At 36.9% G+C, this 16,681-nt stretch overlaps 1 protein-coding gene across 2 annotated transcripts in view; it reads left to right on the top strand.

The window, feature by feature from the left end:
* Nucleotides 1–16,681, top strand: part of STAM (signal transducing adaptor molecule) — a 66,850-nt gene that overhangs the window by 15,488 nt on the left and 34,681 nt on the right. For both annotated transcript variants that reach the window (XR_003796031.1, XM_029239062.1), the window contains exon 2: nucleotides 623–707. Coding sequence is in view for 1 of the 2 variants with exons in the window: in XM_029239062.1 (XP_029094895.1) it covers nucleotides 623–707 (85 nt within the window). In the remaining variant the exon portion in view is untranslated. The remainder of the gene's footprint in view (nucleotides 1–622; nucleotides 708–16,681) is intronic.

Here is a 16,681-nt window from a genome sequence, read left to right as displayed (position 1 = left end):
TTAAGAAAGGGATCTAAATTAGGTGATTTGGTTCAATCTGCCATACCTCTGTTGTTGTTTTCAACTTGTCAATTTTTTATTTAAGGGAAAATATTCCGTTAAAGCTTGGTTTTCTTTTGCTCAGCACCGCCCCCGCCCCCCGCCCCCCGCAACAACAGAATCAGCAAAACTAGATAGTTAATTAATTTAATTACCGGAAACATTTTGGTAGAGATCTGTGCCTAGTCACGCTCTTTTGCTGGCGAGTAAAGCTAAGAATTATTTGAATGAAAGTATTCCTTATTTTAGTCTTTCTGTGTGCAGAAAGGGATAGATTTGTGCGCACGCGTGTGTGTGTGCGCCTGCGGGTGTATTTTTATAACAAAAAATCAGTGGCCTATTTTTTTTTGATACTAAGTAACAAACAAATGAAGTATAAATGGGGAAAATAATTATGATAGGTAATAAAGGTGCTCTACCTCCTTTTAAAGATGGACTTAAATATTTCATTAACCAGGTGTTGACAACTATTGTGATTTGTTGATATTTGATTATACTACAGTTTGGTAATTTGAATGCGATCATTTACCTCTTAAAGATTTTTAAAAATAATGTGTCTGCGATTTCTTTTTATAATATACAGAGAAAGCAACCAGTGAGATGAATACTGCTGAGGATTGGGGCCTCATTTTGGATATTTGTGATAAAGTCGGTCAGTCTCGCACTGGGTAAGTGTTGCAAAGTTTCAAAGGATTTTTATTTATTCTTCCTGTTTATTAACATGAATGAAACAAGAGTTAGAAGGTAAAGCATACTACAATCACAATTTAGTTTAAAAAGAGAATGTTTTTGCTAGTGAGATTTGAGGAATCATCCCATTTAGGTTACTCCCTGTAACCAGGAGGGACAACATGACTGGTAACAATGTTGATACTTTAATTATTCTCCCTTGTCCATAATTGCCTTCTGAAATCTAACTTTTCCCACTGATTTAAAAAAAAATTTTTATTGAAGTATAGTTGATTTACAATGTTGTGTTAATTCCTGCTGTACAGCAAAGTGATTCAGTTATACATATATTCTTTTTCATATTCTTTGCCATTGTGGTTTATCACAGGGTATTGACTATAGTTCCCTGTGTTCTACAGGAGGACCTTGTTGCTTATCCATTCTCTATGTAATAGTTTACATCTGCTCATCCCTAACTCCTAGTCCTTCCCTCCCCCCACCCACCCTTGGCAACCTCAAGTCTGTGCTCTATGTCTGTGAGTCTGTTTCTGTTTCGTAGATATGTTAATTAGTGTTGTATTTTAGATTCCACATATAAGTGATATCGTATGATATTTGTCTTTCTCTTTCTGACTTCGTTTAGTATGATAATCTCTAGGTCCATCCATGTTGCCGCAAATGGTGTTATTTCATTCTTTTTTATGGCTGAGTGGTGTTCCATTGTGTGTGTGTGTGTGTGTGTGTGTGTACACACACACACAATGGATATATGTATCCAATGGAATATTATATATGTGTGTGTGTGTGTGTGTGTGTGTGTGTGTGTGTATTCCCCAAATCTTCTCTATCCGTTCATCTGTTGATGGATATTTAGGTTGTTTTCATTCCCGCTGATTTTTAAAGTCATCAGTGATTTCTCAATTACCAAGTTTTTTGGTTATTTCTGTGTTCTTTTCTTCTCTGTCACATGTGCCCATTCGACCCAGCTAATCAGTGACTGTTGAAAGAGAGACGGTTTTAGGGAAGTAGAACTGTACACTTTCTGGCACACAGACTCTTTGGTACTACAGGGCTTGCTCATCCGTGCCGCAAAGGGATTTACTGATGTACAGAGTAATGGCTTCCTGCATTCCTGGGCTAATAATGCCCAGTTATTAGTAGCCACATTTACCCCTTTGTGCCACACAAATATTGTTTTATTTATGTACTTTCATGTGAAGAATGTTTGGGAGCACTGCTGGATTCTGCTTGATTCTTCTGGTGGTAACTTTAACTCTGATGGTGCCTTCTCTGGCTCTTCTTCCTTCCCTTCTAAATAGAGATAGTTCCTTAAACTTTCTTTGATCCATTTTTTTACCTGATACTTTTTCTTTTGAAATCTCCCAGCTTTCAGATTTCTTTATGTGACATCTGTAGTTTTAGCTCTGAATCCCTAACTCAAGCACTAATATTGGGGATGCAGCATAATTTCTGAACATCACACTACATAAGCCGCGGCCTCACATCTAGAATCCTGAACTCATGTCTCCTTTTGCTTTAAACCTACATTCCCTCCTTTGTCCCCTGTCTCTGTTAATGACAAGGTTATTCTTTCATTCACACCTAAAGCCTCAGACTCTTCTCTGCATTTAGCTTTTTACTGAATTCTGTCAGCATGCCTCCATAATATCTCTCACGATATTGATGTCATAGAGTCTCCTTAGTTAAGTTCTTGAACATTGGTCAAACCAGGTGGGGCAGTTTGTGTTTAAGTCCTTTCCACCCCGTCACTCAAGCCCTTTTTAGTACGTAATATGCTCCCTCTGGCAGGTTCTGAAGATTATGGCCTCGACCATCCCCTTTGTTGTCTTTGCATCCTTTCTGGCCTGGTTAGTTCCTTAATTTAGTTGATGTTTGAGTAGTTACTGTGTGTTATGTGTCTGTTCCTTCTTCTCTACGTCTATTGGCCCCACTTTACTTGAGCCATCCTTAACCACGCCTAGCCTAGTGAATTGACCTTCTGGCGTTTCCTTCTGTTTCCATCTCTTTTCTGTCCAATTCTTATAGCCGGTGGCCAGATGACAACTCTGACCATGTTACTCCCCTGTCTTCCATACTGAGTTAAGTCTAGTAACCTCCTTAGGCCTCTGAATCATTTATTTTTCATTTACTTCTTTTGTAGTTACTGATCTTTTCAACTCAAATATTTGAGCTGCCAGTGCTTTTCTGCTTTATTGTAATGCTTTTGGTCATTGTGCTCCTTCAGTGTCGAATATTCTCTTCTCCCATCTCCTATCTCTGTGGCTCATATCCTTCTAGACCCACTATGGATATTATTTCTTCCACAAAGGTCTTCCTTATCCCTAGTACTGAAAATCATTATCGAAAACCTGAATCCTCAAAACACTCTATCAAAACCAATCTTATTTGTGTTTTGCCTTGTATAATAGTAATTTATATACATCTAGTAGACTTAGATTTGTAGGATGAAAGGTCTATGAATTTTTGTTGTGAGGAGGAAAGCAAATAGCTTAGTGGCTGAGAGCATGGCCTCTGGAGTGAGACTGCCTGGGTTCAGATCCTGGCTCTGACTGCTTAGCTGTGTCACTGGTGGGTAAATAGTAACTTTCTTTTCTAGTTTGCTACAAGAGAATAAAAATAGTATCTTTTTATAGGGGGCTTGTTGTGAGTGTTAGATTAGTTAATATATATAAAGTGTTTATAATAGTATCTGGTGCATGGTTAAGTGGGTACACCTCTGCCTCTTTGTTTGTTTGTTTTTTTTAATGGCTTTACAATGTTGTGTTAGTTTCTGCTGTACAACGAAGTGAATCAGCTATATGTATACATATATCCCCTCCCATCCTGCCCATCTGGGTCATCACAAAGCACCGACCTGAGCTTCCTGTGCTATACTGCAGGTTCCCACTAGCTATCAGTTTTACACATAGTAGTGTATTTATGTCAAACCTGCCTCTTTTTGATTAAAATGATATTTTGTGACAGTTTGTCTGTTGAGGACTAGGTATCGACCTAGCTCCATCCCTGTGTATTTTGGAGATAAAACTTTTATCTAGCATTCCAGTTGCAAAGTCCCTCCTCTCTCTTTTCACTCCATCAGTTTTCTTTTTATCTTTAGTTTGGTAGTCTTCATTTTGTAGATACTTTTTATAATAATTTGATTAATTGCTTGAAATGAAAGGACAAACTCCCTTTCATTACTAGAAATATTCCATATTTTTCTAGTTAAAAAATAAAGTTGTAACCCACCTAAAAATCCTGTATGATGTGTCATGGAGATTTAAATAGATCAATTTGTTTTTCTTCATGTTAACATTATTATACTAGAAATGATAATCTGTTATTTTTTTCCTGTCTTTTCCTGTGATGAGAACTGTTCAGATCTACACTCTCAGCAACTTTCAAATGTACAACAAAGTATTGTAACTGTACTCTCCATGCTGTACATTACGGCCTCAGAACTTACTTATAACTGGAAGTTTGTACCTTTTGACCCATTTTATTCATTTTGCCCACCCCTCTGCCTGTCTGACAACCACCAGTCTGTTCTCTGTTTCTGTGAGTTTGATTTTATTAGATTCCATATATAAGTGAGATCATATAGTATTTGTCTTTCTCTGTCTGACTGATTTCACTTAGCATAATGCCTTCAAGGTTCCATCCATGTTGTCCTTGTGTACTTAAAATGTACTAATTTATAGCTTTAAGTAATTGCTTTCTATTTGCTTTTTGTTGTTATCGAGCATCAGTAGGTTTAGATACATCCTCATTCTTTAATTTTTTCAAATTTACTTTAGACAACATATTCTCTCTCGGTATTTTTCCTTAGTATTTCATTATACTTTGGAGATTTAAATTGACATTATGCTAAATCTATGAATTTACTTATGAAGTGTTTTCAGCTTTGCTAATTTAAATAATGAGAGGTAGTTCTGGTTTTTTTTTTTGCGGTATGCGGGCCCCTCACTGCTGTGGCCTCTCCCGCCGCAGAGCACAGGCTCCGGGCGCGCAGGCTCAGCGGCCATGGCTCACGGGCCCAGCTGCTCCATGGCATGTGGGATCCTCCCGGACCGGGGCATGAACCCGCGTCCCCTGCATCGGCAGGCGGACTTCCAACCACTGAGCCACCAGGGAAGCCCTCTGTTTGTTTTTAATCAATATTTTTTCCTTTCCTCTTCCCTTCTTTTCCTTTTTTCTTTTTCACTTATTTTTTCTTCCTTAATACTTGCTCTCTAGTTCCTTTAAATTCTCATTAAGTTAATTTCCAAGCATCTATTTGTTTGTTTATGGAAATGTGATATCTCTTTATAGCTCTTATTAATAAAGAATTGTTTGAAAAGGATTGTGTAATAATTGAGATGCCATTCTAATATTACTAGGGTTTAAAAAAATCAAACCCACAAAATTTGCTTATGTGTGTGATTTCTCTTTAAAAATAATGTTTTACATTCATATCCAGTTGTATTTTCATTATTTTCACTTTCTTGCTGTACCTTGATGATTTCATAGTAGGAAATAAGCATCAGGGCCACATTTTGACTTTCATGGGCCGTCAGCACTTTTGTCTTCGTGGTTCCCTTTCTCCATAAAAAAGTAATAAAAATATTTTATGACTGCATTATTATAAAGGCAAGTGCATTATTATACATGAAAACATTTTCTTTGACTCAAGTTTGTGGCATTCAGCACATTCACATTGTTGTGGGATCATCACCACTGTCCATCTCCAGATCTTTTCATCATATCCCCAAGTGAGCTCTGCCTGTTAAACAGCTTACCACTTCCCCCTTCCCCAGAACCTGGTAACCACTTACTGTTTGGTTTTAATTTTTAAAATCATTTCATAATTAGTTATATGGAAAACATGGAAATCTGGTTTATGTTGTCTAGGAATCTAGATACATATGTTTAGTATGGGTTGCTGATGGTAGCGTGAGGATATTGACCCAGTATTGTAGGTTGTCAGTGAAGTATTCTGCGTACCTGGTGTGCTTTAGAAAAGACTGAGACATGTCATTGGTGTGAGAGGGAAAAGGGGACATGAGTTTTCCTGAGGCAAATGTAGATAGGGCAGGTTGAAGTAGAGGCACGTTATGGAAGGGAATGCAGTTCATCAGGTTACTTGTATACTAGGCAACAGTCTAGGTTTTTTTTTTTTAAATAAACATTGCCATATGGTATTAATCTGTAATTTTACAAAATGTACAGATCTATTTAAGAGGACAGATTTAGGGACAGTTGAGGGAACTTTAAGAAAAGCATTTCTACTTCAGTAAGATTCTTTTTTAAACAAAATGATTTGTAACCAGCAATATATTGTAGAATTATTTAGTGCATAAAGTAACTTATATTAAAGTCTTTCTTCCCTAAGAAAATAATATTTAAAAATCCTTTTGGGCCCTTTTTAAAGAATTCCTTCCTTCCTTCCTCCCTCCCTCCCTCCCTCCCTCCCTCCCTTCCTTTCTTTTTTTCGAGTCATCTGTTTTGGAGTTATGGTTGTTTGGGAAATAGTCTCAATTTTTAAGGGGAAATGAAGAGCCAATTATTGTGAAATTTCATTTGGTCAGAGAACTGTGACCCAGAAACATGGTTCCAGCAGTATTTCGAAAAACCCTCTTTAATTCTTCCTCTTTAAAAAAAAACGTACTGTTCTTTGAGCCACACATACGTGTGTATTTACGTTTGTTGATTTAAAGAAATACTTATGCTTATGAAATATGTACTTTTTTGTTTCAAAAATAGATACTCACATGGCTCAAAATTTAAAACAGTTTAAAAAGATGAACATTGACAAGTCTAACTTCTGTTCCTGTTTCCCTCCTCCATCCTCTATAGGTAACCACTTTTGTTTCTTTTGTACCTTTCCCTTGTTTCTTTACACAAATACGAATATCTTTTCCCTGCCGTAATAGACAATAAGTATATTATACACTATTCTGCATTTGTAATTACTTAATTCCCTAATATATCCTGTCAGCCTGAAATGTTTGAATATGCTGGACTTAAAAATTCTGAAATTTTTTTTCTGATTTCCAAAGATAGTCACGTGATTTTTAGTGTGCAGTTCCAATGTCTAAGTACTGAAAAATACTTAGCCAGTGATGTCATATGATGGACTGAAAAGTCTCTGTTCAGAATCAAGAGAACTTTCAGAATAATAGTAGCAGTTTTCTTTAACATAATACATAGCTTCCCATAATAAATAGCTTTTGTCTATTAGTTTTGATTGATTTGATTATAATTTCATATATAAAAAATAGATGTGAGGGTGGGTGTTGATTATCCACAATAAAAAGTTAAAGTTAAAACTCTGTAATTGACATCCAGATTAATTTGTGCTATTATTTTATGTCTTAACTGTCTTTGTTTAGCTTCAGACAAAAATATAGTTGACTGAGAGTGGACAACGTGATAAACTTTTTTCTTTACTTGGATAAGGGATCTATTTGGATAGTAAGTCTTTGATTTATTCGAACAGAATTAGAAGGAGAAAATGATAGTCATTACTGATATTTTGTGAAAAATATAAATATAAGCCTTTGGGAAAGAGTTTGTTAAAAATATTTTTCATTGGCTTTATGTTGTCTTGTCCTGGACCCGGGCTTAGACTACTTCTGACCTTTAGCTGGCGGTTGATAGAATATGTCCTGATTTTTTAAGGGAAAAGTAATCTCTGACCTAGACTTCTTCAAGTTGGAAGGGCAGCATCAGTTCTAGAAACAGATTTCTTCCAACATATGTCTTGTAATAATCATACCCTCCATTTACCGGCCTTAGGCTTGAAAGTCTTTTCAGTGTCTGTTAAGGATAATAGCCAGCATTTACTGACTGCTTATTATCTGCCGGCTCTTGTTTAAGTGCCTTATAAACATTTTATTTAATCATCACAACAGCTGTAGGTGCTCTAGTTTTTTCTAGTTAACAAATGACAATCTGATTCATATTTAGGATTTTTTAAAATGTAATTTAAACTAGGGGAAGAGTTATAGCAGGAATAAAATTAAAGGCTTTTTTGTAAAGCGTGATCTTGATTTCCTGCTCTCTTTCACTTTCTTAATGTCACAGAATTACTTCAGTTCATTTTATTCTTTTTGTATCAGTCGTTTTTTCTTTTATTTGACAAACAGTGAGTACTGGCTGGGTATCATGCTTTGGGTCTAGAGTGGTGAATAAAGCAGGTACAGCCTTTGTCATCAGCTATGGTAACAGTTTGCCAGTGGAAGATAGAAATAAACAGGTAATGGTCTAAGAAGATAGTGAGCAGAGGGCTTCAGTGGAGAATAAAAGGGAGACCTACTTAGGTTTTTCAGGGAAGCACAGGCGTGAGGGATAACATTTACACTGATTTTAAAGTTGAGAAGAAGCAAAGAGCTGCAAGCAGAGGTCCCAGGCAGAGGGAACAGCCTTCACGTGAATGCTGCAGGGTAGAGGACACTTGGCGCTTTCTAAGAACTTGAAAGGTACGGGCTAGCTGGAGCAGAGGTGAGTCGCCCTGAGCAAGCACAGAGGTGGGTATAAAGAGAGGGAGTGGGTTAGAGAAATGGAAGATGATAGTTGGAATCCTTGAAATGGAGTTTGTAGACCTTGACGGTTAATAATAAGGTGGAGTCAAAAAGCCAATGGTGTTGGAGGCATCACTTCCGTTAAGACAGAAGTAACATTAGAGAGAGTGGCAGTGAGCCAGGAGTTAAAATCATTGAAAGATGAGGGGGCAGTGAGGTTTTTTAAATGAGAAGATCTGAACTGGGCTGTTTTAGGAAAGAGAGAGGGAGAGTGGTTTTGAAGTAGCAAAGGGAGCAAAGAGGACCCTTCACTTAGGAGGTACAAGAGCCGTGGGAAGACCGAAAGCTACCACTTGAGGTGGCTGCAGGAGAAGTGTTATCTTCCTTGGAGAGCCAGTTTTCTGTAGAGCAAAAGGACCAGGGGTAGGGCCTTTTGTTGATCATGGGCTGTGACTTCTAGAGGGTCCAGTGGAAAGATTGCAGAAGCTGGGGAGCAATGGATATGCAGAGCTGTTTAATGATGGAGAGGATAGTCTGGAGCTTCTTGTAGGGACTTGTCTAAACAAGAATAGCAGGCATATGTTCTCAAGTTCTCAATTATTGGATCGTAGAGAAAGTTGGGTGCCCAAGACTTGGTCTTGACTTCTGCAGAAGGAACCTTGGAGTCCTGGGAAGGAGTGGTCGGGGCTCCCTTTGACCCCTTTCCATAAAGGTGAAGAGGCTTGAGGTGGGTGGTCTTCCAGAGTCAAAGGTACATTCTTACCGTTTTCTGGGATGAACATCTTTTTCTGTATTTAAGAGCTGTTTGTGCTTCCTTTTCTGTGAACTGTCTGTATCTATCCTTTCCTCATTTCTAGGAGTCCTTGATGTGTTAGGGACATATCTTGTCTGTTTTATGAATTGCGTATATTTTTCCATTATTTTTTGTTTTTTGTTGTTTTGGCTGCACCACACAGCTTGTGGGATCTTAGTTCCCGACCAGGGATCGAATCCAGGCCCTGGCAGTGAAAGCGCCAAGTCCTAACCACTGGACCGCCAGGGATATCCTTCCATTATTCTTTTGACTTTGTTTTGTTGTTTTTTCCATTTAGAAAATTTTGATTTTTATATAGCTGAATTTATCAGTCTTACGGTGTTTAGAATTTTGAGTTATACGAGACTTGCCTTCTTCAGGGTTTTAGTAGAATTATCTCATGTTTTCTTTATGGTTTCATTTTTTGTTTTATAATTAATAGACTTTTTTTTTAATACAATTTTAGGTTTAGAAAAAAATTGAGCAGATAGTACGAAGAATTCCATAACCCACTCCCACCCTTATATGCAGTTTCCCCTATTATTAACATCTTGCATTAGTGTGGTATAGGCTACAAGTAATGGACCAATATTGATACATTATTATTAACTAAAGTCTATAGTTTACATTGGCTCACTCTATATGATACAGTTTTATGGGTTTTGACAAGCCCATAATGACTTATCCATTATTACAGTATCGCACAGAGTAGTTTCACCATCCTTAAAATGTCCTGCACTCCCCCAATTCATCCCTCTCCTTTCTCTCTCTGAACCCCTGACAACCATTCATTTCTTTTTTTTTTTTTTTACTATTTCTATAATTTCACCTTTTCCAAAATGTCATACATTAGGATCATATAGTATGTATAGCCTTTTCAGAAGCCTGTGCACTGCAACGAAGAGCCCATGTGCCACAATGAAAGATCCCTCGTGCTACAGCTGAGACCCGATGCAGCCAAAAAATAAATAATTATTAAAAAAAATCGTTTTAAAATTATGAGTCAAGACATACCAATTTTATTGTTTTTAGTGATTCCTCTCTCTCCCATATGTTATATTACATTGTGTTCTGTTTCACTGAAATATACTCCAGTTTTATATGATCTGGGAAACTCAAAATATCATACTAAATTTAAGTATTCGGTGACTGTTATCTATACTTCCATTAACCCTCAATATTTAGTATGTAGAAGTTTACCTCCTTTTCTGATGAAGTCCTTTGGGCACGATAACTTGTTCTTTAAATAGCCAAATAACATAATTTGTAGACTATATTCATGTTCCATCAGCTGTCTCATAAGAAATACCTATTTAACAAGCTCAGAATCAGAATTTGATATTTGTATTCAGCGTTTTGCCCTTTTCCCCCTTGCGCTCTGTAGACTGTGTTTTATGTAATTTATATTATGAATCAAATATGCACTTTGAATATGCCATTGAATATACAGTTATTCATTTCAGTTCTGATTTCTTTCGCATTTTATAATATTAAGTTTATTTTATAGTTAATGTAATGCCTTTTTGCTTTTGAAAGCCACGCCGTATATTAGACTCCCTTTAGTGTTCAAGGAGGGTTTATATTCTCTGTTAATTAAAAATTTTTTTACTTTGTTCAACAAAGATTTGAGGTCCCATATCTTTTAGTGTGTGCCTGCTGGATACTAAGACCTATAAAAGTTATGCAGACACATATCCCCTCCCCGCTCTACAATACAGTTATACATATATCCCTGAATTGTGAGTTGTAGTAAAGCACTTTTTATAGCATGTAAAAAGAAAATGTAAAGTTTAAATCACTCTAAAATAGCTTTGAAAGCTAATGTTGTAAAAGTAACTTGATAGAAGAATATGTTTGTGCTTTCTAGAACTAACATTGAGCATCTCTAAGTCCCTGGCATGATTCTGGGAGTAATGTAATAACATACTGAACAGGAAGCATTAAAGTCCCCTTTTACAGATGAGGTCTGTCAAGCCTCAAATCTTTTTCTACTGAATCACAGTGCTGCTTTTGTCTAGCAGTAGGTCTCAGCCCAGTGGTGGTTTAGGGATGGTTTTGGTTGTCACAATGACAGGAGGTTACTACTGACATTGATTAGGTGGGGACCAGAGATGTGATAAGCCAGATAGTCTTACACTGCAAGAATTTTTCTGCCCCTGTTTAGAAACATACTGTTAGTATCTTTGTACCTTTTCAGTCCTGCCTCAAAGGTGAGGAGAGGTTAACCGTGCGAGCACATTCATGAACTGTGCTATACACTGTTATCTCTGTTACTTTTTTTTTATATTGCTTTTCTTTTATATTTACAATACTTTAAAGAAAATGTCCTATTGTTCTTCTGTCAGGCCCCGTGAGGGGGATAATAAAGAGGTGGTACCCTCTTTTTGAAAAGTTGATTGATCTAGAATCATTGGTTTAGTAATAGGTGCAATAAGTAGTATTTGAATTCACTGCCTTTTCAATGGTAATAATTTCCTCAAGCGTATAAAATCTCATCACAGTTAAACCTGTTATCTTTATAATACAAAAGTACTTTTCAATTAAGATGTAGAGATGAGACATATTTTTAAATAAGAGACTTTTAAAAACTTATACAAAGCATAAGATCTCACAAATTTTGACTCCCTTATCCAACTAAATCATTGAATATTTTTGGCTTTCTCCTTATATATTAATGGAAAGACCTTTTCAGGTAATCTCACTAACTGGTGACTAGAGATGAATGCTGAGCTATTTATCTGTCATACTGTACAGCAACATACCTACAAGTAGATAGACATTTGTAAATAATGTGGTGACAGTTTTGGAAATGTACTCAGGGCTATTCAAAGAGATTTGAAATTTCATTTTTCTTTGAAAAGAGAACTGTAGGAATGCAAAATTAGTTTTAGTTTTCTTTGGTCCTCTTAACTCTAGATCTGAGCTACATCCTATGCATGTTTAACTTACTGAATTTAACTGTATTCTTTTGCAGCCCCCTCAATTTTATTTTTCTTCAAAACTTGTTCTTCTGTCCATTTAGTGAGCTCTGCGTGCTGTCTTAAATTCCAGTTCCCCTTTCTCTTACAGAGTGTGTATATCTCCCTGCACTGAGTATGACTCTTGCTCAGAGTATACATGTTTTAAACAACATGGCCCTGAATATACAAGCCATCTTCTTCACCTGGTGCTCAACATAGTGGTTTTGCTTCAGTAATTGAGGAGAAATTGCCTGTATTGAGCATATTTGAGAGATGGCAGAATATGTTCTGCAACAGTAACTCCCTAATCAAAGAAAATTGATTAACTGCCATTTTTGCCTTATTATCCCTACTTTGGAAACTCAGGAAACAGTACAATTCCATTACATTTTACAGTGGTGTGATTTGTGGTATGGTCATTTATCACATAGTAAGTTAAGAGAGTTATTTTGGGGTTGGAAAACTGGGAAGGGTGAGAGAGAGTTCTTTCCTTGTTCTTGTCTGTATCCTTGACCTCTCCTATCTTTTTGTTTTCCAATCTCAAGATAAGGCAGAGAGAGGATGAGTCTTACAAAATGTTTTAAAATACCAAAATGGAGTTTTGGGAAGGGTTTTGAGAGAGATCAGGATTTGACTACCCTTTACGAAAGGTTGGTGGTGGAAACTGTTGGTAGACTCCTCTAAATGCACATGCAGATTTTATCTTAGCAGGTAATTTTACAAAATGCTTCATTAGTATATATCAACAGTCCCTTTCCTCACATCCTGTGCTCCTCCCAGCACTACTTACTATGCATTTTCCCCTCATCACGTAATTTTTCAGAAATAGATTTTGCGAGTGCATGTACATTTTCCACATAGAAAGCAAACTCAGTGGAAGATGCAGAAGTTGGTAACAAATAGAGCTTTATAATGATGATTATTCAGTTATTCTAAATACTAATTATTGTACAACAGTGAAAATTCGTGTCTTTCCCATTTAGTTCAATGACTTCTTGAGCATCGGCCATGTTGAAGACATAGAACCTGAAAGATGGAGAGTGGTGTGGAGAGAGGGAAGCTGGAGTGAGAGGATCTAGTGGAGAAGAGCCCCCTCCAAAAGCTTTCTTTTCGTGGAAGCCCACAGTACAGTGTATTGAGGTGGCCTGGAGTAATGTGAATAATGAAACGGACTTTGATGCTTTAGTTCATCAGAGCTGACATATGCCGAGGCAGCTGTGTCCATTCATGAAAAGCCTGTTTTCTTGTCTGGTCTAGGATTCAAGGAAAAGACAGTAGAAGCCACAACTAGATGGAAGTACTGCCTTTTTTTCTCTTGTATTAACTACGTGTCCGAGATCTATGCATAAAAAGATAATGTTTGGATGAACATAGTTTTGGCTGGGCTGACCATGCTTCCAATTTCCCTTGGATAGTTTCACTCTATGCCTGCTGTTCTTGTATTACGCCTGGTTAGCACCCCCTTTCACTCTCAAAGGGGCACTCGTATAGATGATCAATTATACAGACACTATATTTGTAGTCCATTTTCATTTGTCATTGAGAGGATAATAGCCATAGGACACCTACTTTAAATTATAACTCTTAAACCTTTTTAAAAAGAATATTTTAGCTATAATTTTTTGTTGAATTGTAAGATTTATAATGAAATGTATATAAATATACTTTCACTTCTGTATTTTACTTATCGTTTTGTGGAAATACTGAAAAGCTGAATTGAAAAAAAACATGGAGCAGAATGAGGTCGTTAAATACTAGATTTTTGTGGGTCACTTCTGTTGTTTAATAGCGCCAGTTTTATGCACAGTTCTGAAGGGATTTTTTTTTTTTAGCTTATTATACCTAAAAAGATATTGCTTTGTTGGCATACATAAAGTGTTTGTCAGGACTTATAAACATTCTAGTTGGCTTTTTTGGGCATTATCCTTTTTATGGACGCAATAGCCAACTTTGCTTTGGTTCCGGACATGTCCTTGCCTTGGTTTTTAAAATTGGCTGTGGTTAAACATTTCAACAGTATAGAAATTAGTGAAATAAAAAGTAAAAAGTTCCATTTCAAAGCCCCGTTCTCCATCCTCTTTTCCAAAAGTCACCACAGTTTAGATTTCTTTCTTTAAAAGGTGTGGTTTATGAACAAGACGTCAGAAATTTCATTTAAAATTTGGTGGTAAAGCAAGTACTGAGGATTATTTTCTAAAATGTTTTATTCACTGAGCTGAATCATCTTTGGATCATTATTTTTAAATGATTTGAATTTTGGTATTTAGATACTTTGGCCTCTGCCAGTGCTTTGAAATGATAATTTTGTATTTGTCAACATGCTTTTCACAACTGCAAAAATTAGCATGAGGTCACAGATTCTGGCTCCTAAAATAAGTCCAACTGTAAAAAAGGCAGAATCTAAATAATGTTATATTATTTCTTCAGTCTAATGACGATGCTTTTAGACACTTTTAATACAAAATCAGTAGAATAAGAGCTGCAGAATCATGAGTTGAATGCTTGACATATAATAGGTATCCCATAAATACAATTTTTCCCCCTCTTTTTTCCATGCTCTTTAGGTGGAAAGCTTCCCAACAAGCAGTGAAACAGCCTTAGAAACAGAAATTTTTTTTTTATTCTAATATCTCCCTATTAAAAATGACTTTTTTCCTGTTTATCATTAGTAATTGCATTTTCAATTCTTAAAGAAATGTTTTAGGACAATTATTCTTACTGGCCAATTTTCCCAGGGCTCAGTGTTGTTCAGATCACTTGATACTGTTTTTTCTTTTGTATGTGTGTGTCCAACTGTCCATTTCCTAAACTTCCATCCCAAGTGGAAGCTCTGTATGTCTGCAGTTAAATAGTAACTGTCCATTTCCCCCTTCTCTTAGCCACTGGTGACTTCTATTCTACTTGTATCTCCATGAATTCGCCTGTTTTGAGTACCACGTATAAGTGGAACCGTATAATATTTCTCCTTTTGTGTCTGGCTTATTTCATTAAGTATGTCTTCAAGGTCCACCCATGTAGCATGTGTCAGAATTTCGTTCTTTTAGGCTGAATAGTATTCCATTGTATTTTGTTAATCCGTTTGTCTGTTGGTGGAGATTTGGCTGTTGTGAATAATGCTGCTCTGAGCATGGATGTACAGATGTCTGCTTCAATCCCTGCTTTCAGTTCTTTTATGTGCATATTCAGCACATAGTGGTGGAGTTCCTGTGTCACAGGGCAGTTTTATGTCTGACTTTGTGAGAAGCTGTCCAACTTGTCCACAGTCGCTACGTTGTTCCGTTTCGCATCGCCGTGGGCACCGCTGTGCGTAAGGGTTCCCATTTCCCCACATCCCCGGCTGGTTGCCTCTTCCTTTTTAATGTGAACTCGTGTCTCACTGTGATTTCATGTGCAGCTCCCTAATGATGCTGAGCGGTTTTTCATGTGCTTTCTGGCCATTTATGTATCTTCTTTGGAGAAATGTCTGTTTTGAGTCTTTTGCCCATTTTTGAATTGGATTATCATTTTTTTGTTGTTGAGAGGTAGGACCCCTTTATATATTCTGGATATTAATCCCTTATTAGATACGTCCTTCCGTTTCTATCAGGTTAATTTCATCCAATTAGTTAATTAGTTCATTTTATATATTTTTCTTCTCTGGAAGTTTTATTGGGTTCTTTTTTGTATACCACTTCTTTCCTTTGCTATGTTGATGATTCCTTGTACATCCTTGATCATACTTAAAATAGTGTATATAATTTCCGCATTTTCATTTGACTGAGTTTTCTCCTAGTTAAGTGTCACTTCTTCCTGCTTCGTCACATCTGGTAATTTTTGATTGAATGCTTAGTATTATGAATTTTATATTGTTGAATGCCAGGTTTTGTCATATTCCTGTTAAAGAATATTGGACTTGATTCTGTTAGAGGTTAGGCCTGGATCAATTTTATTCTTCTGTGGCTTGTTTTTTAAGCTGTTGTTGGATGGATTTAGGATAGTCTTTTGGGATGGTGTAGCCCCATCACCAAGGCCTAAACGCTCTGCTGCAAGGACTGTCCACTTTGGTATGAGCTCTGACAGCTGTGTGAGTTTTGGGAACCCTTCAAAGTAGAGCTCTCAGTCACTTTTTGTCCAGCCTGGTGGGCAGCAGACCTCAGTGGACCCCATGCAGGTATCTAGCACTCTTTCTTCATATAGCTCCTCTACTCTGTCCTGCAAATTCTAGCTCCCACAGCCTGCTGGAATTCTGATTTCTGTCCCCTCAGTTCAGTAAGATCACCACCATCTTCCTGGGATCAGCTTCTCTGTGCTGAGATCCAGAAACTGCCTTTAGACAGAAAGCCTATTTCGCTACCTGGAAAGTGCCCCTGGGTAGAAAGTTGAGGCAGATGTCTGTTTATCTCATTTGTGTTCTTTCTTAGAGATCATCATTCAGCGCTACCTGTGGCCTGATGTCCCAAATGTATTTTAAATATATTTTTCCAGTTTTCTAATTACTTACAACAGGAGTGTAAGTCTGGTTCCAGTTATTCCATCGTGACTGGAAGTGGAAGTCTTGGTCTGTCATTTTATTTTCAAAACTTTCCATCTAGAATTAGCCCAGAATGCCTTATCTATGATCGTTAAGGAAGAGAGCCTGTTAATTTTGTTTGAAAAATTTAAAGGAACTTTTTAGTGTACAGTTTTTCAATTGTGTCATTAGTAAGAATTAAACTTCTCTACCATATTCTCCCTTTTGT

The sequence above is a fragment of the Monodon monoceros genome, unplaced genomic scaffold (assembly GCF_005190385.1).
Source record: "Monodon monoceros isolate NGI ecotype Baffin Bay Population unplaced genomic scaffold, NGI_Narwhal_1 Super_Scaffold_21, whole genome shotgun sequence".
In the NCBI taxonomy this organism is placed as follows: Eukaryota; Metazoa; Chordata; class Mammalia; order Artiodactyla; family Monodontidae; genus Monodon; species Monodon monoceros.
This window is presented reverse-complemented; position numbering and strand designations above follow the sequence as displayed.